The 24,497-nt window shown below is 40.6% G+C and overlaps 1 protein-coding gene across 1 annotated transcript in view; it reads left to right on the top strand.

Moving 5' to 3' along the window:
- LOC137631759 (uncharacterized) overlaps positions 1-5,442 on the top strand; it is a 161,880-nt gene extending 156,438 nt beyond the window's left edge. The window contains exons 9-11 of the mRNA XM_068363693.1: positions 699-809; positions 2,963-3,080; positions 3,248-5,442. Of these exons, the coding sequence (XP_068219794.1) occupies positions 699-809; positions 2,963-3,080; positions 3,248-5,315 (2,297 nt within the window). The 3' untranslated portion in view covers positions 5,316-5,442. The remainder of the gene's footprint in view (positions 1-698; positions 810-2,962; positions 3,081-3,247) is intronic.
- Positions 5,443-24,497: the final 19,055 nt, after the last annotated feature.

The following is a 24,497-nucleotide window of genomic DNA, read 5'->3' as shown; positions in this document are numbered from 1 at the left end:
TAGACATTTAAGCGTTGATCCATTTTTGGGGGTCTCTGAATTATAGTACATTCATATTAGGCCCGTCACTTTGCTATTTTAATGCTTGTCCAACAAGCTTTACTTACATATTTAGGGGCTTTACTTTGAAGTTATTCAGAGTACTATAGCCTGCTGAAATGTTTGGAGAGACTGTCATATATTGAAGGAAAGGACGTGAGTTGACTGTAGATTTGTAGATCTAGTTCCTCATCAGATATAACCATTTCGGACATTACTTGAAGTCTCGTACCGTAATGATGATAAGAATTCTTCATCCTCTCGGATAAACTTTAATAATGTTATTATGTTCGAGGGATAAAAAATTTCACTCAACAAATGAGCTATTAATTGATTGAAAAGAAAAGTATAGCAATGAAATAATACTGAATATTTTTTTTTTATTTCATCTTTTCTCTATTCTAGAACATTCATGTTTTAGAATATTTACTAAAAATTTCATTTCCAAAAACGCTTTATCTAATCTAAATATGTTTCGCCATATTTATGGTTTGCAGTAATGTCTCTCTTGTAAAACAACGAAATGATTATAGAATAAAGTAATTGAATTGTATACCTTTGATAAACCAAAACTAGGTTTTAGGGTTGAGATTATGCATTTATCAAACTCATTATAAAGGAAATATGCTGAGGATTTATTCATATCCGCCTCTTTCTAGATGGAGAAGACGAGATTGGATGTGACAAATCCCCGTGCGATGGGTTTCGCTGCTGGGATAATGTATGCATTCCGAGTGCTTGGAGATGTGATGGTCATCGTGATTGTAAAGGTCAGTAGTGCTTTTCGTATTAAGGTTACTGTAGTGCTTCTCTTTTTATTCCAAATACTTTGATAATGACATAAAAAGAATGAGAACTTTCATAGGTTTCTTTTTTAACTTTTGCACATCAAAGAAATATTTGAATTTATAATTTCGTCAGTTTCTGCTTTCATTATATATTTCTATATGTACGAGTGTGTATATCTTCACAGTTTTTATGTTCAAAGAAAAGAAATAGTTTTTGAACAGATGAAAAATTATTAATATCCAAGAAATTTTACCAAAGGCGCAGTGAGTAGGAAATGCTTTAGCCATGCATCAGAGTAAAGTAAGACTATGATAGAACTAACTCAGTTATTCAACTCATTCATCTGGAGTTTGAAGTTACCAAAGCCATGGAAGAAATTGTCAGTTAATTCCTCACAAAGTCAAATCATTAGATCATGCATAGTGTTCCATGTAAGGAAATTCTTACTTATCCTCTTAGGAAGAAATGGTTTTACACACAACGAAGTGACCATGTGCTTTTAGCCTTTTCACCTTGAAAGCTTCTAAAGCCCAAAGATAAAAATCCCCTTTACAAGCTAACAAGATCTTTCTTTTAGGAATATGGGGATAATTGTATGGTCTAGAATGAAGGGAGTGAAAAGGAGGCTAAGAGGTCAAGAATCTATAAACCCACAAACTGGTTGAAATGTTATGTAAGATTTGATTACCTATAGAAAAGAATCCCTCGTGTGGCTAAGGTCTTTCTAATAATGACATATCTATCAAACTTTGGTTTTTACAAAAAAGGATTAAAGAATTCTCATATCCATAGTAAATTAGAAATGACAGCCTATCCTTCGAAAGGTTCAATGAATTCTGAAGTTCTGGGAATACTGTTTGCTACTGATTCAAGGCTTTTTAAGTCATTGCAGGGTTGTACTTTGTCTTTCACCTTCTTTTATATAAATGATCATTGAAGGAAATAGGAAATTGTAGAGAAATACTATGGCTCTCTCTCTCTCTCTCTCTCTCTCTCTCTCTCTCTCTCTCTCTCTCTCTCTCTCTCTCTCTCTCTCTCTCTCTCTCTCTCTCTCTCTCTCTCTCTCTCTTTGATAACAGGTCATTTAGCTTTGATTTGTATAACTTGGAAGACAAGTGACCTAAATTGATGCTTGTATCATCATTTGCATGATTTTCTGTCATCTCCTAAACTAGAATTGCACAAGAGGATTACAGATATCAAGACATATATGGAAAGCGTTGTGGTAAAAATTCCAAAGAATTCTGAAAAGAAATGAGATTTCTTAAATGCAGTTAAAAATAGTTTACTCGCATGAAGAAATTTGTGAGGGTCACCAAACAAAATCTAGCTGATTCACGATGAAGGGATGAGATGACTCACTTTTATGTGAACTGACCAAGAAGTTATTATGCTAAGAAAAAGAGTAAGATGCAGGCCCAATTAAAATATGAAATAAGTTATGGGGTTTCGTAAGATCTTCTTTCAAACCCTACTTATCATGGGAATTGCTACATCTATATGACACAACAGAGAAATTATGAATAGGTAGTCAATAACTTGATGTTACAAAAATCCTCTCATCCATTGAAATTCACTCAGATGTTAAAGGTTTACAAAACGTAGAAGATAACAACAGTAATGGAAAGTCTATAGAAATCCTAGTTGAAGGCATATGAATAATATTTTCAATGAAGATAATGAGTGTTTTAATTTGTGTAACAAATACCTCAACAAAAATATCCTAAAATGATATATGGAAAATTATTTGAGAATAGGAAGCTTATCACCAGACATGGCTAAAAATAAGATTGGGCAGTGATGAGAGCAAAGAGAACACAGGCAAATAATAAAAGTAAATAACATCCTACGATGATTGAATGAGAATAACGTTTCATCGTAAGGTTTAAAAGGACTTTACCCAATGTGGTTTATAACATTCTCTCTTTTTCTATCCACGACGCTTTTCTTTATCAGTAGCCATCGCTCCAGAAGTTAACTACCAAACAATGTCATTATTTTTTCACATTGGTAAATGTACACTAAGTCTATTTTACGTTGTATTGTAGTATGTTGATTTCTAAAAACTGTCTTTAGATAGAAAAGGATTATATTGAATTTTTAGGAAGTAATGCTTGGTGTTAATATTCAACAGATGGCGATGATGAATATGCTTGCTCGAGTTGTAATGAAGGAGAAATCGCTTGCTCTACTGTAGGATTCTGCTTTTATCCAAATGCTACGTGTGATGGAATACCAGATTGTCCAGATGGGTTAGTATTTCTAGTATTCATATTTCTTGTCTTATATAAATAATCAGCATGAGTTTAATCAAAAGATTAGACTATTTTTATGGAAATATCTGGCTTTATCATTACAATGTAAAAGTTTGCCTTTTGTATTACTAGAGTTGTTTGATTTTTTCTTTGGACTCTATTAGTTGGGATGAATCACTAGCAGTATGCGGAAGGAAGGAGTGCAGTCCAGGAGAGCTGCCATGTTGGGACAACGATCACTGTGTAGAGCACTCCCGTCTTTGTGATGGTACACCTGATTGCCCAACATCCGAAGACGAAGATCGAAGCTTCTGCATTGCCTTCAAGTCCATGCAGGAAACAACTACACTGGCTGTTGATCTTCAAGCATCTTTGTGTGATCAAAAACCATATATGAAAGAAACCAATTGTTCTTTGGAAGACTATCAATGTGAAAGCGGTGAATGCATTCCTAAAATGTACCTCTGTAATGGGCACTCTGATTGTCAGACAGGAGATGATGAGGAGCCGAATGCATGCTCGTTTTACAATAACTCGCCTCATGGAACAACTCAATACCCTCACAATGTTGCAGATGCAGACAGAAATGAAATGGCAGTCTGTGGAGGAAACACAGTACAGTGCCCTTCAGGATATTGTGTGCTGAAAAATGAAAAATGCTCACTTGAAGAGCTGTGTAGTGATTCTTATAGAGATGGGGACTGTGGATTTAGTACTAGTATGAATTCAACTAGTAAGGTGGAAGAATCAAGTTCAGAAGATGAAGGGAATAGGGAACAAAATATCTCATATGAACATGAAAATTTGACCACAGAATCGAAGATTTTGTTTAATGGGACAAACATTATTAATGTTGAGCACAATTTAACATCTCCTCCTGTTCTGAAAGATCTTGATCTGGGAAGTATAGAAGAGGACACCGACACTCTCTATCAAGGTCCAACACAAGGGATTCTGAATAACCAGGAGGCAACTTTATCAAGTAGTGTAGATTTTATTGCAGACTCTTCAGAATCAAGTGAAGGTGAAACTATGAATACTGCCTTCAAAGAAAACAATGAAAGTAGTGATGACAGCTTTGATCTTTCTAATTGGATAAATAATATGCAAAATATATCCTCAAATACTCCAGACAGCCGAGAGGTATTTGGAGGGAATATAGTGTTTAACACAACATCAGAAATACCAATTACAGATTCTGATATATTTGCAAATTTCAACGCATCTATGATAGAAAATGAAATTTACGATATCATTAAAAACACTACGAAAATTCTTAAACTAGATTCTGATGAAGAAGGTGATGTAACAGACTCGCATTTAGACATTTTATTAGATTCATCTGAGGATAATGATGGAACTGAAGCAGACTTTGAAAGAGATCAAATAGTAGCCACTGAAACTTTTGATGAAAACCAATTCAATTCTAGTGAAAATGGAAGGAGTAGTAATGTTCCAAATTTACCAGTTAATATACCTGTTATTCTACCTACAAATGAAACATTTGATGGAGAGTTGGCATTATCAGAAGGTAGTGAAGATCAAACTGCAAGTAGTCAAGTCACGGGTATTACTACTTCAACTTTAGCTTCCACAACAGAGGATGTGAGTTATTATACTACCGATAGTAGTTTTGATAGAATCGTACCAGACACAAATGATGATACGTTACAAAAGGCCACAGAAATCATTGATGATAATGGTTACACATCACCTGATCCAGACGACTATTATCAGACGCCAATGTCCTCACAGCATCCACACACAAATATGGATAATTCAGACGATGGTACATCCCGAGATGAAGTTGAATACCGCTCTACTACTGAGCTAGCGATGATCAGTAGTGCAGACACGACAGCAAATGGTGAGCTAGGAATAACGGTAACTTCAGAACCGGATAACTGGAAAGATGCAACACTTGGCCAGAAGAACCTCACCATTCTCATAGCTGTTCATTCTATTGGAAATGAAAGTAAAATACCACAATATGTTATTCACGGCCTTGATGGAAGTACATATGAGTATGAAGTTGTTGGAATAAATGAAGATGACAGTGTCAACAGATCAGACACAAACACCGAAGAAAACAATAGACAGATGGTACATGAATATAGCGGAGGTATTCATGAGTTGTCTTACTTGCATGACAAAATATCTTCGGGCACAAAATTATCATGTGGGATTCCTCTGCTGATTCTCTTGATTTTAGGTATTATTCAAAATGTATAAGTAACAATGTTCCCCGTGCTAAGCTGAAAACCGATGTAACTGGAGATTTATATTTATTTATTTAGGTATTTATTTATCATATCATTATGTCTTTTACACTTCATGAGTGAAAATCAAATATTGTTGTCGTAAACAAAAATCAAGGTCAAGGTTCTGTTCTAAATTCAACATCTCTTTCTCATTATGGAAATCCTGTAGCGACAGCATATGTTAATCTAATACACTACTGTACAAATAATAAACAGATAATCAAAAGGTTTTGTAAGTTTCAGAAGTTTTAAAAACTAAAGAAAAAATCAAACGAAAATACACGAAGACTATTAACCCTCTGGTGATCCCAGCCGTGATTAGCAAACTTTTTTAACGGTGAGTAATGACGTGATGTGTCAGCCTACTTATGTAGACGTTTAGTAGCGTAACTAACAGAGGAATAAATATAGAAAGAAACTGAAAATTGCATTAGAAAGCTGAATAAATTTCCTATATAGCTACGTAAATAGATGATACACCAAATGTGTCATTGGATCTTCAGAGGAATTAAAAGAAAACAATAAGATGACCACTCATCCAATAATGTTAATATAAGAAAGGAAAATACAGAAATATTACGTACTGTATTGGTTAAAATTTACTAAGTAACCGTTTGGAAAATAATCCATCTTATACTTTAAATAGCTGTTTGTCTTGTATGATATTTTGGTGGTATCCCTTGACATTACTTTTAGTGTCACGTTATTTTACATTTGCTCGACTATTCATTTTTTTTTTTTTGGGGGGGGGAAAGCTTTCAATGTCATTACTACCAATCTTCACCAAGTAACATTTATTACAATCTTTACTTGAAATATCTTAGATACCTGAAATATGATCTACAAAAGCATTGGTTCGTTGTTTTAATAGAATAATTATTGAAACATGTTTTTTTAGGTTAGATTTCAATTGTGAAAATATTTAGGATTACTTCCAAAATCAAAGACTATTATCAATAGAAAAAGATATTTCATCCTGAAATCCTTCAGGTAAAAATCAGCATAAATCAATATATTTTACCCATTTCTTGTTTCAAGCTAAGCTTGACAGTGATGTACAAAATGTTGCAAGTTCTGAAATATCAAAGTTACCCAATATTTCCCTTACTGTAGAGGAAAAAAAATAGTACCAAATGTTAATAAAGTCTAGATTTTTATTTTCTTCAGCTACGACTTCGGTTTGCATTCCATCATTTGAAATTTTTGTCTGGTAATGGGATTGTAGAACATTATGTTACCAAATAAGAATTATGCTGCACGAGAATGATATCAAACCAAGGGAAAACGAATCAAACCTGTAAGTACATAATGGTATTTTTAAGGAATCTTGTGGGCTCGGTAGACAAACGGAAATATTTGAGTTGACCCATTTATATCAAAATATTCAAAATATAAAATTAATTGCATTTTGTTCCAAGATAAAACTGCAACTATAGTTTTAGAAATCATTCATTAAATAGATGTACGTTGTTACAACGAATTTTCATTTGATATTTCAATTAATGACAGATTGGAGTGATGGATATGCATTTTCAAATGATTTATGAAACTATCTTTTTTAATAAACCATAACTTAGATGTTAACATCTCAGAAAGAAACACTATACATAGTTGAGCAAGTTACAGGCATTTATTTGTACAATCCGATGTTCAAGGTTCTACAAAAATAAAGGAAAAAACCTGGTTATTTCAGCCATCCCCGTGTGTTATTCTCTCTGAAACTTATCATCTTGACCCTACCTCATTTTAAAATGCATATTTCTAATAGAGAGAAGGATGAAATGTAAATTTTGGACTTGTTTTCAGATTGCATGAGTAACTTTGCAACAAAAATTTCTGTTTACAATGATTGTTTACAAGATGGTGTTTTGCTTGTAAAGGTAGAGATGATGTAAATAATTTTCCATTACTCACTGCTTTTTTAAATCAACTACCCTAATATTTATGAGTTTCCTTAAATATTTTTTGTTTAGATGTACATTTTTTCTGAATATTGTCTACTGGGCAACTATATTTAACACATGTAGTAGAATATCATATGAAACTTGAATTTCATTACCTCATAAAAGCTGATGTAGATTTAGTATTTTATACAATGTCTATATGTCCCTCAATCTATTCCTATAAAAGAGTAGTAAATAATCTTCTTCCTAAATTATTAGGCAGGATAAGTTTGTAGATTATGGTAAAGAATCTTTGTTAGACCTATTTGTAAAAACGAAAATAAAACCTTAAATTTACTTCTTCTTCAGTCAACAAGATCTATACACTAATCACCTTTGTCAATTTTGGAATAGGACTCAGTGACTAAATGGTAAAGGATACTGAAAGCTGAAGAAATAGGCAAATAATGGAGATAGTCAATTTACTATCACAATAACCTATAATATTTTATGTGCAAAAAGTTTAACCGATTCTTAATTTTGGCTGCTTTTTTATCGAATGGCATTGTGGTTTTTGACATTTCTGTATCCTTAGAGTTATAGCTCGTGTTAGGATCTATTAACAATAGATTTTAATTTCTTGTTTTTTTTCTTTTTTTCTTTTAATAATCACGTATTATTGCCGTTGCACAATGCAGAGTATTTGGGGGAAATTGGTGCTTTAGGGTTTTATGATTTTGTACAAATTATAAAAAATTAGAAATAAAAAGACACACTTTTAAGCCAATCCCTGTTTCATTATCTAAGCATAATTTCTTGGTATGGAATTCAAACGATTACAATGTGCGATAAAAGTATGATTTTTTTTTATATTTCAACATGAAGCCAAGAGAGTTTGAAGTTTTTGAAGAAATGGGTCCCACATGGACCCTTCAGATTAATATGGATGCCAGTTTTACCATCTGAAGATCAGCGGTCTATCCACAGAAGAGGACCGCTCTTCTTCAAAAGCTTGTTGACACTAATATTTGTCCCAAGGAAAACCGGAGTTTTCTATGGAATGTTTCTTAGCGGTGTCTTTGCTCCACCAGGGCTCGCTTCGGTTGCAAATTAACATTATCTATTTGCTCCTCTGTTTTGACAAGCGATGCATTTTTCTCTTTGTGAATTAGTCACGTGAGTAAGTATTATTGAGGTTCTTCTACTATTTAATCACATCACTTACCTAAATTTGTCTTTTGGTCAGTTGGTCGTGCCAATACCTGAAGAACAACGTGAGTCATTCACTGAGAGTCAAATAACTACCAACAACAGCTTTAATGAAAGAAAGGGACAACCAAATTAAAATCTGTTAAAAGATCAAATATGAAACAGTGTACAAGTAAATGCTATCTGCGCAAGCATATACTTACATTTAAGAAAGAAAGTCGAAAGGTCGAAAAAAGAAAAAAAACAACTCATGAACAAGTTGATTAACAGATCAAGTACTTATCAAGTCTGGCACGGTGTAAATATACAGTAATTCAATGGGGGGACATTTCTAAGAGCAAAAGTTTATAGTGGAACCGAGATACAAAAGCAACGGACAAAACAGTGACCCAAATTTTAAAATGATGCAAATTCAGTGAGATAAAACTAAATTTGTGAAAATATCACGGATATTGAAAGCCAGCAAGTGACAGTTTGGAAAATGAGTCGAGAAATCAAGCAAAGCTCAAGTCCGATAGTTTCCTGCAACGTTCGTAACCTCACTGTCTTTATGAGATAGAAATGGAGTTTTGAGTGTCTATATGGTTGCCTAATAAGTCATTAGCAGGCACTGCCTGGATCCCCTGATCGTAGCTTGGGAGGAGAGGTACCTTGGACGCTGATCATATGAATGTACGGTTGATTTCTGGGACCCAGGGGTGACAATCAAACCTTAATCTTCTTGCAGCTGGAATGTTACACTCTGAGAGTGCTGATAATATTTGCATACGCATTTGGTATGAAACACATATGTTCCAACATCTTTTCTTTAACTATAGTTCTAGTTTAATGAGCCTGTCAAATTTCGGCAAAGAATTCTAATATAATCATTGCTGTCAGAACTATAAGATAAATATCACACTGGTTATGAAAATAAAGGGTACTTCTAAGATTGGGATTGCCTGTGAAAGATATTGCTTACACATAATAATTATGAAAGATGCATTATTTTTATTCATTCATTGCTTCAGAATTACATTTTTACTATTTCTGTCTCTTATATACAAAGGATTTACCATTAAAAATATCGGCAAAACTATCATACTATGTATGACTAAAGTTTTCTTGTAATATTAAAGAGATAAGTTTGATATCTAATTTTCTATGGAATAAGTGCAGTTGTAGTTAGATAGAAAACTAGCACACAGCAATTTAGAAATACTGAACTTTATACAATTTATTATCTCTTCGACGAATTAAACAACCAGATACAGTTATATTAGTGTAAAGTTAAACTAACAGCTCTGACTAACAGATATCTAGGCGACTGGGATTCCCATTTATGAAGAATGTCCGTTGATAGATATAGAGTTTAAGACAAGCCTTTGGGTGGCCCAATCATCAAAGATTTTCTCATATCCGACTTCTGTAAAAAGAAATATCCATGAAATATAAAGCTCCTCTTATCTATTTCAGATGGAAACCATTTTTTATATACACTATTGTAATGGGTTACGGCTTATATTGCGAAAGTGTATGCAATAGTGCAAAGAAAACTGCAAAAGTCAAAGATACTAAAGTGTGAAATTATTCTACATTGCATATCTTTAAAGCACCATCATGGTAGATAGACTATAGATTGCAGCAAAAGCAATAACGGAGGATGCCAGTTAGAGAGAAATCTCAATGAATAATGGCAAGAAATATCTATAGTCTCTTGTATCTTCCTTTTTCATAACCAGATTACCTGGCTCCTTTCTGTGAATGGCATCTATTACTGACGGTGATATTTAATTTGTAAAAACGGGCTAAATTTTTAGACATATCTTTCATAAAAAAAAATAAAAGGACTGTGTTAAAAAGAAATCTATAATTGTTACCTTTTAAGAGACGGGATTATATTTTGTTTCAAATATTGTTTTACCTATAGATAAAGGTTCGAAATAGATATACATCACTGAATTCTTCAACTTCTGTGATATTTTACTTTACGTGGTAGGCCTGCATAATTTATGGGGTTTGGTGAACATAAAAAAACTAAGCGCAATCGTTGTAACATACTTGATAAGGAAAGTATTATATGCATTTTGAATCATTATAGGATTTGTATCGTTATAAATTTGAATAATTGCAAAAGTGACTAAATGGTTAAATATATATATATATATATATATATATATATATATATATATATATATATATATATATATATATATATATATATATACACACACACGCACACACACACACACACACACACACACATATATATATATATATATATATATATATATATATATATATATATATATATATATATATATATATATATATATATACCTCTGTTCACTGTCAGGTGTAATAAAGTGCTTACTCAATCAATCACTGTTAGGTGTAATAAAGTGCTTTAGAATAATTATTCTTTTGATATACTGTACACCATCTCGACTAAATTTTTCTAATATTGAAAACCAACCATCACAGCAGACCAGATAATTTACACCTTGAAAATGTACATAGATTACACAATTTCAGTGCAATATGCAAGAAATATCACATAAGGTTGGAATCAAGATAAATAAAAGAAAAACACAGATGATGAAAACGAAATAATGTAATGGAAGATGAATTACCATTGGAAGGAGAAAGGATTAATGAGGTAGAATCATTTAAATAATTAGGAACCATGATCTCTAATACAGATTCTTTACAATTAGCGTTTAGTGAAAGATTGAAAAAAAATAATTCATGCAACGACAAGGTTAAGTTAAAATTAGAAATAGAAAACTCCGAAATTACATATAAAAATCACGCTATAAACCAATTTAGTGAGATTGGTGTTGCTGCATGGACATGAGTCATGGTATGACAATAAAATCATAGCCAGCAGATTTCTTAGATTTGAGAACAAAACCCTTAAAAAAAATATTGGTAGTTAAATAGCAGGACAGGACTAGAAATGAAACTATAAGAGAGATTACTCGAGTGCCTTAATTGGATGAGAGATCATGGTGAGGGTAGATGGAGATGGTTTGGGTCATGCTCATCACACTCCCCAAGAGAGATTTTAGTTCACCAAACTTTTAACTAACCTCCACAAGGCACTAGAAGAGTTGGAAGACCCAGACACACATGGCTGAGTACTATGGAGCGTGAAGTAGTAGATGAAAGGATAAATGTTGATTTAAAAGCTCACGACTGGCGCAATCAAACAGAGGCCCTTTGCGTCAATAGGCGTAGGAGGAGAGGATGATCATGATGATGAACATATTTATACCTTATTCATGTATAGGCTAACTGCTGCTCGCGCATGAGATAAATGTATTGTGAATAATTAACATTTTGTAACATGAAGGATTTATGTAAACGAGTTGTGTTATAATTGTAATGTGTTTTCTTTTTTCGTTGAGATACGTTAAATGGGTTGCTTTGCACTTAAGAAGATACATGGACATCATCATGAAGTCGATGTATCAGTGTATTATAATAGTTTGATTCAATATTTAAGATTTTAAATATATACGAATGTATTTATATGGTATATGATTAATAATAAGCTATTGTAGTAAGAGATACATTCTTCGTGGATGCACTTGTGCTTTGTTACAGTGTCACTGTCACAATCAGTGTGACTTTCACGAATGTTTAAGTAAGCTTACATCACATTTTCTTTCCAAAGGCTCATATATTTCGGTTTCGTTATGGCATTCGTACAGAATCAGTTCCTTAGTGTTACTGTTCGGGAAGTTTACATTTTTGTGGATGTACTAAAATTATCTTAATCGATATTGTTTAAAAGTGATACGGAAGTTTCACCTTTGCCCTCCTGTACTGTAGGCCTATTAGGCCACTGTGCATCGGATTCTGCTGTATACCCAGACCAGAGGCTTAGCTTATTAGTTTTAAGCAGGTAAGTGTTTGCATATTAATTCAATCATAGTGTTTACATATTAATTCTGCTATATATATGTGTATAGATACATGTGCATGTATGGCGTGGGACAAGCTTTGACAACATAAATGCAAGTATAGACTATAATCTGTCAAACAGGAGCTTGTGGGTGTATTATAGAAAAACACAGAAAAGCTTTACTAATAAATAAATGCGATTTTGTATAGAAAAACTCCTGTTTTTTCGAAAATTACCATCATTATGGTTGAAAATAAATAGTTAATAAGATATACCCCTATATATCCCACAGTAATGGGGGCCACCCAGCGAGAACTGGTGGTGTTTTTGTGGGGAAGTATACTACGAATCGATAGATAAAGAGAAAAGTAATAATTTTTTCTCTACATTATTCCATTGGACGCATAAGAAATCCACGAAAAATTACTCAAAATATTGCCATCCTATTCCCCCGAATATTTATTTAACTTCTGTTTGCATATTACTTACCACACCTATCTGGGCCTGTTTGCAAAGTGTCCCAAGGATGATTCTTAGTTCTCTAATATTGAAGACCAACACATTATTTATTATAACGACTGTGAAGATCGCTAAGATAAAAAAAAAGAGACGTAGGTGTCAAATATAAGGTAAGGAATTATTTGTGATTTATAGTTTGCGACCTTAGAAGAGGGGTCTGGGAGGCTTATCCCTTGGCTAGGTCTGGTATCTGGGAAAGGGGGGCGGGTTAGGTTTGTGACCTGGGAAGTAGGGTTCAGGGCTTGCCCCAGGTTAGGTATGTAATCTGTTCAGGCTCATGACCTGGGAAGTAAGTTCGGTAAATGTCTAGGAGAAGGCCCCACCCGTTTTTCAAGTATTAACGACGAAAAACGGCAAAAAACAACCAGATTATTGTTGCACAGTGCATAGAAACATGAGGAAATTAATAAAAAAGAAACTACGACTTAACTCTTACACACAAAATGTAAGCATAAACCTACTACTACAATTATGGGGGACCCCAGTGGTAAGTGGGGTTTTTGGGTGGGGGGAGGATGAGAAAAGTGATTTTCCGGGGCACTACCGAACCTAATACAACCAACTAACCTACCCTGGTGGGCCTGTACCCCTACCTAGGCCTACCGGGGGGGCTTCCCCCCCCTGCGACCCCCCCTTAAGGCCACAGTGATTTTCAGGCCACCACCGAACCTAATACACCCACCTAACCTAGCCTAATAGCCCTGTACCCCTACCAGGGGGGGGGGGGCTTCGCCCCCCCTGCGACCCCCCCCCCTTAAGGACACTACCTAACACATCCATCAAACCAAATCCAAAGTGATGGTACTGCTGTATACATCGTTATACTATCACCTTTATAATATACTCCATAAATTAATGAAGCTTACCTTAACCTGTTGATAAAGATGTGCTGCTGCTTTGGGGAAGACGTGAAGCCGTTGCGAAGGTTCCCTGACATGCAGGACAATTCTTATTTTGTAAAATTAAATTGTGTCTCTGGCACAAATCCACTAGTTTTTCAATATAACCCCGAATAAGTCAGAACAATTTCATTGTAACATAGGAAACAGTCAGGACAAGAAAATGGAATTTCAACTTCTTGTGCAATATCAGATGACGTGCTTGCTACGGCCTCGATGTCTAGGAACGAAATAAAATGGCTGGGTAAGAAAATGTATTGTCGCACTGTGATGGGTAAGAAAATTTATTGTCGCACTGTGATTGGCCAAACGTGAAGACGTCATTGGGAAAGAAAATGTATTGTCGCACTGTGATTGGCCAAACGTGAAGACGTCATAGTGGACTAGTTTGTCTGCGGATTATAGTGGTTACAGGGCTCATTTGAGCAAAAATAAGACACAGTTAACAATAACAACAGACTTAGAAAATTCTGAGAGGAAGACAAGAGTAGCGTGAGTTTGATCGTCGATATTTCGACTTATTGATTTTCACTAAATTATCTCACTGGTATACCATTATAGACATACATTCCTACATATTCTAGTAAAAATAAATTGAATATCAGTGATATCTTCATGCGGCCCTCTCTTAGACATTAACCGTAAGTTCTGGGCGGCTTACCCCCTTGCTAGGTCTGTGACCTGGTAAGAGAGGTCAGGTTTGTGACTGTGGAAGGGGTGTCTGGGTGCTTGCCCCCCGGATAGGTCTGTAACGTGTTTAGGTTTTTGATCTGAGAGGAAGGCTCTCCACTGCTTGCTCAGCTGGCTTGGTCTGTGACTGGGGAAGGGTGGCCCGGGGGCTTGTTCTCAAAATAAGGTCTGTGACTTGGGAACTACTAGGTTAGGTTAGGTGGGTTTGTTAGCTTCTGTACCCTTTTGCAATTCTCGAAAATGTTAAATAATCATGTATTTTTTCTGTTTTTGCCCATGCAAAGCCCCAGCTTCCCATCTGTGTTCATCAGGAATGGGGTGGGGAGAATGGTTTATTTGCGGGGGAAATAAACGTCAACGTCGTTGAAAGCACAATATTTGCTGTAGGAAAAGTTGTTTTTTCTATTGGAAATGTATTTCCTTATTTTATAATTTTACCTATGTGGGATCAAATAGACCCAAGAAGAGTAAGGTTGTGCTTTCAAATAATTAACTCAAACATATGACCCATACAAATGATAGTTTCAAATTTCCTAACACCAATGAAACGCTAGTACAATCTAAATGGAATCAATAACCAAGACTTTTAACTTAGTGTACTTTGTATGCAGAGTTTCCATCTGCCAACTTGGATGCACTCAGGTAGTTCCATGGATGGTTCACTTTTATAGTACGTAGGCTAAGTACAGATGTTAAAACTTTATATTATAATAATTAAGGGTAAAGTTGCATATGTAATCAATAAACCATTCTGAGAAAATAAGTTTGTTCCGTAACCGAAATACAAACCACGCTATTTACAAAGGGTTATTACTTTTAGCGTAGCTGAAATGGCGAGCCATTAGAATTTAACGAGGGTGTATTACCCCCGCGCTAGTTAGCGGGGGGGTAGGGGAGTGGTAGCTAGCTACCCCTCCTCCCCCTCACACACAGGTGAATACTCACTTTCACTTTTGGCTCGGACTGTGACAGACGTCTCTGTCTTGGTCCTCGCTTGGCAGCCATTGTCTGTTTTGTCTTTACTTAATCGCTTACTTTTCTTTTACTCAGTATATATGTAAACATGTTTTCATGTTTGTATATATATTTGAGTATAGAAATAAGTAAGTTTCCTTTTCAGATGTGTGTGTGTAGTGTAAGATATCTACGTGGAGGCCTCGGCAGTTAGGCCACCACGGCCTAATTTTATGGGTTGCGATCGAGTTTGACTTCGGTCTTTCTCTCTCTCTCTCTCTTGAGGTCGTTCACCCTTTTACTATGTTTTACTACGCCCTTGTAGCTTCCTTCCCGTGTGGGTGGGGTTGCTACGCCGTACATTTTGTCTCAATTAGTTTATGAATCTAATTGTAGTTGTTAATTTTTCAGCTTGTAGAACGATTCCTTTCGGGGTTTTTGTTTTTTCCTTAGTGTTCATTCATTTTTAAATTACATAATTACATAGTTACATAATTATAATTGTTATAATTCTGTTTTGGTTACAGCTCTCCTTCCGCGAGTGTAAGTGGTTGTGAGGGCACGTGCCTGTTGTGTAATTCTTGTTCCTTTTCCTCGGGATTCCTCTTCGGAGCCTTCCCGGGGGAATGAATGTGTACTAATATTATTTGTTTTATTTTTTTACAGTTACCGATCTAGTTCGTTTCTGTAATATAGCAACGGTGTGAGCTGTCTGGTTGAGTCCTGGGGATTCGGCTGTTGCTGCCTCCCCCCTTGTATTGTCGTCAGGGGCGTGTCTCCTTCTACTGGTAGTACTCCCGTGTCGACGGACAGCTCTCCAGTTCATTTTAGAACAGTCAGGAGGCTTGCCTCCTTGGGCGGATAACTTTCCTTCCGAGGGAAGTTTTTTTCCTGTCCAGGCTTGAGCTTTTCCTCTTTTGGGGGGTTCTTCTCTTGCCTTTTTTTCGTGCGACTATGCTCTTGGTGCTGAGCGGTCGCACCTGCAGTGTCGCTCATGGGGCTGGGCAACTGCAGGAGCTCCTCTTCGGAGGATTGCCCCTTTTAGGTCACTGGCTGACCAGTCTCTTCCACGAAGTGTTTCTCTTTCGTTCGGGAGAGAGTACACTCATAGAGACTCCTCTTCGGAGGTTTCTTCTGTTGCTGTTGCTGTTGGCCTCCCTCGCCGTAAGGCCTCGTCGTAAGGGCCTCTCATCTCCCTATAAGGGTGCTTGAGGCGCCTTTTTGAATCTCCGTTTGCAGCCTACAACTTCTTTTTCTCGATCTTCCGTCTTGGTGCAGATGGACAGCAGTCTAATCTCGTCTTCCGACGGGCAACGGTCTTCCCGACGGACAACGGTCTTCCCGACGGACAGCGGTCTTCCGACGGACATCAGTCTCCCGGCGGACAACGATCCCTTCGGGGCAAAGGGTTGCCCCCACGGGGGTTCTTCCCTTGCGTGTCAGGGTTTCCCTGCGCGCCCTTCTGTTCGTCAGCGCTCTCCTGTTCGTCAGCGCTCTCCTGTTCGTCAGCGCTTTCAAGATGATCTTCCCTGCGGTTCCTGTTACGTGCCCTGTGCGCCCACGTTCGCCCTCGCGATCTAGAACTTCGGTTCAGGTCGGGGTCAAGGACTCTTCTTCTTTGCGCAGGCTTCCACGCGTAGCCTTCTGCTCGTCAGCGATCATCAGCTCGTCAGCGATCATCAGCTCGTCAGCGATCATCAGCTCGCCAGCGATCGTCAGCTCATCAGCTCGCCAGCGATCTCCGGATCGCCCACGTGTGTTACAGCTGGCACGCCAACGTTCTCCAACACTTCTGAAGGAACATGGTTCGCCAGCTACTAGCTCAACTGCGGATGCTGATCGCCATCGCGCGACCCTCAACTGCAGATGCTGATCGCCATCGCGCGACCCTCAACTGCGGATGCTGATCGCCATCGCGCGACCCTCAACTGCGGATGCTGATCGCCATCGCGCGACCCTCAACTGCGGATGCTGATCGCCATCGCGCGACCCTCAACTGCGGATGCTGATCGCCATCGCGCGACCCTCAACTGCGGATGCTGATCGCCATCGCGCAACCCTCAACTGCGGATGCTGATCGCATGACCCTGCATGATCGCCCGCTTACGCATGCTGCTCCTCATCGCACAATCCTGAACGATCGCCCTCATGCGGATGCTGATCACCATCGCACCCTTTCACGCGATCATTTACCTGCGCATGCTGCTCGCCATCGCACAACCCTGAACGATTGCCCGCTGACGCATGCTGCTCCTCATCGCACCACCCTGAACGATCGCCCTCCTGCAGATGCTGATCACCATCGCACCCTTTCACGCGATCATTCACCTGCGCATGCTGCTCGCCATCGCACAACCCTGAACGATTGCCCGCTTACGCATGCTGCTCCTCATCGCACAACCCTGAACGATCGCCCTCTTGCGGATGCTGATCACCATCGCACCCTTTCACGCGATCATTCACCTGCGCATGCTGCTCGCCATCGCACAACCCTGAACGATTGGCCGCTTACGCATGCTGCTCCTCATCGCACCACCCTGAACGATCGCCCTCCTGCAGATGCTGATCACCATCGCACCCTTTCACGCCATCATTCACCTGCGCATGCTGCTCGCCATCGCACAACCCTGCACGATTGCCCGCTTACGCATGCTGCTCCTCATCGCACAACCCTGAACGCTCGCCCTCTTGCGGATGCTGATCACCATCGCACCCTATCACGCGATCATTCACCTACACATGCTGCTCGCCATCGCTTACCGCCAGCGATCTTCTTCACCTACGCGGCAGCACGATCCCTCGGCGCGCCCGCGCGATTGCTCGCCTGCGCACCCGCGCGATCGCTCGCCTGCGCGCCCGCGCGATCGCTCGCCTGCGCGCCCGCGCGATCGCTCGCCTGCGCGCCCCGCGCGATCGCTCGCCTGCGCGCCCGCGCGACCATTCGCCTTTGCGCGACCGTTCGCCCTCGCGCGACCATAGTTCGCGGCGAATTCCACAGCCGGTGGTAGCAGCAGGGACGCGTGCTCCTAGGCGGCACTCGGGATCACCTCCATCCAAGCACAGGTTGGTAGTGCAGGACGAAGACAGGTCAGTACAGCATTCTTCCCACCTTCTTTTCAGGCAGGAACCGTCGTGTCCTCTCCAAAGGATCGCCCGATCCCTTTCACCTTAGTGAGGATTTCGGACTCTGTGTCCTTGGAGCAGCAGACATGGTTTGATCCGCTGGCACGGGCGTTAATGAGGGTTATGAAACCAGCACTCACCGGCCAGGGTAACAAACCAGCGGCTGTCTCTCCTACGCTGAAGAGAAAGAGAGGAGTGGACTTCGTGGTGACTTCCCCCAGGGCGAAGTTGGTTCCCAAGAGGTCGGTCTCGAGGGTCCCCTCTCCTGCACGAGTACTCTCTCCTTCTCCCGCCCTGGAAGGATTTTTGGCGGGGGGGCTTTCCGTTCAAGATTTCTCCATCGGACAAGGGATGACTGCTTACCTCTTCCTCTGGGAGCTTACCAGGTTCTTTCCCTCCTCGGTTACGGCCCGAGGTTTGGTTCAAGGAAGCTACAGGAAGATCAAGGGTACTTTCCTCCTCTCAAGCTCAGGCACCTTGGCCTTTCGTCGTTAAGTATCTACTTGCGGACAAGCTCGATGTTGTACCATCTGGACGCGCTGACTGAAGGCTTCCTTCGGGTGTCTCATCTGTGGAGGTCAACGACCTCAGACACCCTTCCATCCTTGAGAAGAGTTTTGTCTTTGCCCAAGGACAGAGACTTAGACATCTGCTGTGCGGAGTAAATCGACTTCCGGTTTCACTCCTCCAAGGCGCTTTCTTCCTGACTCTGCAGGGCTCCAGCTCCCTTTTCTTTCAACCACGTCGGCCTAAGTTATCGGCTACGACAACTGGGACAAGGTGTCCAATTGCAGTTTCCTCCTGTCAGGAACAGATGGCACGGGAGACTCCCCCGGGGGGGGCATAGTCCTAAAAGGAGTTCACGAACTCTAGGATTGCAGGTTTTTTCGCTGGGAGGATGCTTAAGGTTACTCATCCGAATGACAGCTTCCCGATGCCCATTCCCGCACAATCTCTGTGAGTAGCCAAGGATATCGCGCCTGCCGTCTCTGTCAGCGAATTCAGTGTCTCTGAACCTCTATGCCATAGCATCAGCAGAGTTGCCCGGTTGGGCAGAATGATCCATACCTTAGGCGAAGGTCTTCCTTAGGATCATCGACGGCTTCAGCCCCGGCCCCCTCAGTCGATCCTTTCTTGTAAGGAAGGATCTGAGAGGGGATGTCCATAGTCGACCTCTCAGCCCTGATCAAGTTTGTCGAACAAACTTCGGCCAGCGTAGACCAGCAGAATCGATCAGACTGGTAACGAGGCGACAGGACTCCTTTAACCCTGGATCGGAAGGACGGGTACTTTCAGTTTCCATTCCATCCATCTTCCAGGGTGCTCGTCGAATTCAGCCTAAACTGCAAGTATTCCTGCTTATGATGCAGTGTGGCTATCCCGCCGTGGCATAGCAGGTTTGTTTCCCCAGAGAACTCTTCCTGCCTTCCTCTTGGCCGCTCAGGTGCAGACTTCCGCCTCCTCTGCTGTTTGGAGGGCTGGTCAACTCCGGTAGGCTCGGGTTTCGACCTTCTTCAGCGCCGGGAAAAGCTTCCGAATGCTGACCATGAGTGTGGGCTCATGGTATTTTGCTTGGAGCCTTCTCTTCCTCTGCCTCAACATCTGGAGTATCTGGCCATGATATTGAGTCAACCGCCTTACCACGTTGGAAACCCCGCTTCTCGTCCGTCCAGCGAGGTTAAGCAACGTTGGTACTTGGATGGGTGACCACCTGGGGACGCCAGATTCTGTTACCACATCCTCCGAGCCTTCCTTTCGGTTGACTGTGGCAAGACTGAGGAGAGTCGCAGTACCTGTTCTCAGTCAAGCAGAGTTTTCAGTCCTACCTTGGAACGTTTCCTAGTTCTTCTTTCCTCATTGACCCGTTTATAGTCCGAACGGTCGCCTCAGGATAAGTTCCATGTGGGGCGATCCAAGTTCCGGTGGCTTCAGGCAATGTTTAACCGGACTCCCTGGCCCTATGGGACCAGCGGAACTATTAAACCTGCAATGGGTGTTGACCTATGGAGCCTCTTGATGGTAGTGGATATTCTCGTCCTTTCCCCACATTCTTGATGCGGTTCTCGGACTCGTCAAAGGAAAGGGGGGGGGGGCATGTTCCGGTCCAGGCCTATGGTCAAGACCTGAAGGATACCTCTCCATCATTCAGGCAGGCTTAAGGGCCTTAGTCTGGCCCCTCTTCAGATCCTACCGCTCCTGCCAAGTCGCCCCGTTGCGTGTCGACTTCATGCTAACCAGCAGGGGACGCATTTTTACACCTTCACATCTTGCAGTAGAGATACCGGGATGATTGAGATTCTCTCAATTCCACCATCGGCTCTCTCATTCCAGGCAGGGGAATGTTTCTCTCAGACTATCCGAGCAGAGCCTCATAGAGAGAGTGTACCTAGGGGTCTTTGACCTTGGGTAACCAGCAAGTGCTGGTCTGGGGGACCTGATCGCGACGGCTTGGAACCTCAAGCTTCCGCTAGTTTTCCCCCCAGTCTCAGACCCCGAGACTCTGGCAAGATGCATTCCGGTGATGGTGGGACAACTTCGACGCCTGCGTCTTCCCTCCTTTTTGTCTGCGGACAATGGGTCTCAACAAAACCAGGTTGTCTGTCAACCTTTCAATGGGAGAGCTCCACTGGGACTATGCGCAGAACGGTTTCTGGACCCTCTGCTTCCCCTGACGGAACTCCCGGGAGAGCTTCTCCCACGGCGCAGACTACTCAAGCAACCACACTGCGACATCTCTCCCGAACCGGGGCGTCGCTTCGGCTTCATGCCTGGAGACACTACGCTTCCTCCTCTAGAAGAGACAACCCGCTACAGTCGCGGTACGGAGGTCGCGTCATCTGCGATAGTCATCCACAGGGGTCTCCCAGGCAAAGTGAAGAGTCTAAGGTGGTTGGTGCCGTGGGAGATATACCTCTTCCCGTGAGGCCTCTTCTCCAGCAATAACGGTCTTATTGCCTTTCGGCGGGAGGAAACTCCTTTCCGCTCTTGGCAATGAAGCCTGTCGCTCAGCCTTTCCCTGACCTTCAGGCTTAAAGGAATAACTTTCTCCTGCCCGCTGGATCTATCCTCGCTCATGCGAAGCTACGATCGTCCCTGCCCTAGTCGGAGGAAGACCTCCAACTTGGAGCATGGCTCGGACTTTTAGTCCTTTAAGAGATCTTCTCAAGACCCTTTTACGACAGGCCTCGGATTGTATTCCGCCTTGGGTCTTCTGCTCACTCTGGCCACGGCCAGTGTGTAAGCAATCTTCTTGGTCTCTTACTACTCCCCCCCTTTCTAAGGAAGAGGGGAAGGCAACATTCAGGCTCGCTCCTGAGTTGTTGGCTAGACTCAGAATCTGAGGGTCCCGACCCTTCGGTCCGATTCATTCAAGATTTTGAGTCTCCATTCTGTGTCTGATGTCCCAAGACCTTCTCTTTCTTGCCAGTACAGGAATCGAGAGGTTAGCGCTGGGAACAGCTGCAGTTTGGCCTCAGTTGCAGCCGATTTGGGAACACAAGGAGGACATGGGGGGAGAGTCACCAGTATACCTCTTCAGCCCGGACTCAAGGACATTCATCTCGACCTGTCTTCAGACCCTCCCCCGTCACGTCGCCCTACAGCACGATGTTGGATACATCGCAACGTCCCTCGCCTTCGAGTAATACTACTCTGTGACGCAGGTGCTACAAGCTGGAGTCTGGAAGCGTCTGATGACCTTCGCAGCCCGCTTCCTGCAGGGCGTGACCCACAGGAGTCTCGATACGTTTTCTATCGCTCTGTGGTGGCTACACAACAGCTGGTCTAACCTCAGGCTCCTTTTTGGACAGGTAGCAGAAGGTTGAGGGCATTGTTATCAGGTTTTAGTCTGCATGAACGAAAGAAGTATGTCTGGCCCTTACTTCTTTCTTCATCATCCCCTCTACGGGGAAGCAGCATCCTGGTCTCTGCATAGCTGACCTCGAACCTCTGCAGGTAAACCATGCTTCCTTGTGTTCCGAGTATTGAGTCAATACTGTCGCGTCCCCCATACCCTGACGAGGTGGTATTGGGAACGTCCTAACCCAGAGTTCCTTCTGGAACTCCAGGTCAACTGCCTAGGACGGGTCACACTTCTTCCTTCACACACAAGCTTACGTAGGCCACATGGTTCCTTGCGGTGCAAGGAACTTGTGAGGTGCAGGGACTCCTTTTCTCGAGTGCGACTCACTCGGATTCTGAGTCCCCGGGTAAAGCCAAAGCCAGTATGGCTGGGGACTTTCCACCCTTCCTAAGGGATAAGTCACCCTTTGTAAATAGCGTGGTTTGTATTTCGGTTACGGAACAAATGACAAATTCGAAGATAATTTGTATTTTTCCTAACCATACAAACCTTAGCTATTTACACATATTTGCCCGCCAGCCCTGTCCCCCAAGACAAGTCCTACCTCTAAGTGAAAGTGAGTATTCACCTGTGTGTGAGGGGGAGGAGGGGTAGCTAGCTACCACTCCCCTACCCCCCCGCTAACTAGCGCGGGGGTAATACACCCTCGTTAAATTCTAATGGCTCGCCATTTCAGCTACGCTAAAAGTAATAACCCTTTGTAAATAGCTAAGGTTTGTATGGTTAGGAAAAATACAAATTATCTTCGAATTTGTCATGTTACTAGTGTGTTTTTTTTTGGAGAGTTTATCTATGTGTCAGTGATAGGCAGAAAGCTGTATTTTTGAAGCTACAAAGCTAACCATAACACAAGAAGGAATGCATTATATGTAATATTTCACAAGGGAAGCAAACACTGGGATACGACCTAACCAAAACTCCCGGTATCCTAAATATTTCCAATTTCACCTGGCATGTATATGACTCTAGGTATTTTTTATTTTTGCAATCTTGCTGTTTCTAGTGAACTTAGAAACAGTTCGTCGTCTTGTAAAATAAATGATTTACCTAATTTTACTTTAATGATGAAGCTCAACAACAGTACTGTAATCTCTTTTTACATGAAGACTTATGATGACAATATGTACTAACCTAAGATGTCCCCATCTAACCTGACGTAGATGTTTGTGCTCTTGGAATGGTTTACTCCCTTTCAACCCACAACCCTGGTGTACTGCTATTGGAATCATTGTTAAGGGTATATTAGTTTTTCTATGCAACATTTCTTTCTGGGAAAAGTTGTATGGAATAAAATTGATTGGAAAGAACAAGATTGTATAAGTAGCCTTAAGTACCTAAGGTCAGAATAATATGAGTTGAAGTTGCGAATATACTGTACAGTATACCAAATTGCCCAATTAACCTAATCTAAGATGCATTTCCTTACCTACAAGGAAGATTGATGGTAACCAAAACCTCCTTCTCAAGCAAGAAACTCAAAGGAACCTTTTAAGAATGGAGGTAGCATCTCGGTAGAAGTAAAGGTAGGTGAGTGACCAAAACAATCATGTGATAATGAAAATGATGCTGATTGGTCATTTGGAAGGTAATTAGTAATAGCAACCACATTCTAATGGTTAAGAAATCTGAAGTTAATTGGAGGAGTGGGGTGAATGTACTGTAGTTCTTTGGGATGTGTAAACTTTTTAATTTCTTGTCAACGCAAATTTTTTTATGAGGAAGTTACTGTTTATTTTGGTATAAAATATGATAATAAGCTAGTTTTATGGGTAATTCTATACAATAGCTCTGCCAATAATAATTTTGATAATTTTTTTTTCTGATGAATCAATTATTGCTTTATCTAAAGCTGACCTCGTTTTTTTTTTTTTTTTTTCTTTCTTTCTTTTAGGGTTTGGGTGGGGAATGAATTAAAGAATCTGTTTTTACATACGAATAATCACACATGTAGGATTAGCAATAAAAAAGGCCACCAGTTAACCTAAGAAAACTTTCTAACCTAACCTAACCTAATCTAGTAGCCGTATCCTTACCTAATGGGGGGGGGGGGGGGTCACGAAATGAGCTGCACCTTTCCGACTTAATATCCAATGCACAATAACCTCACTAATTAATGAGTACCAAT

This window comes from Palaemon carinicauda, chromosome 40, assembly GCF_036898095.1.
Source record: "Palaemon carinicauda isolate YSFRI2023 chromosome 40, ASM3689809v2, whole genome shotgun sequence".
Taxonomy (NCBI): Eukaryota; Metazoa; Arthropoda; class Malacostraca; order Decapoda; family Palaemonidae; genus Palaemon; species Palaemon carinicauda.
This window is presented reverse-complemented; position numbering and strand designations above follow the sequence as displayed.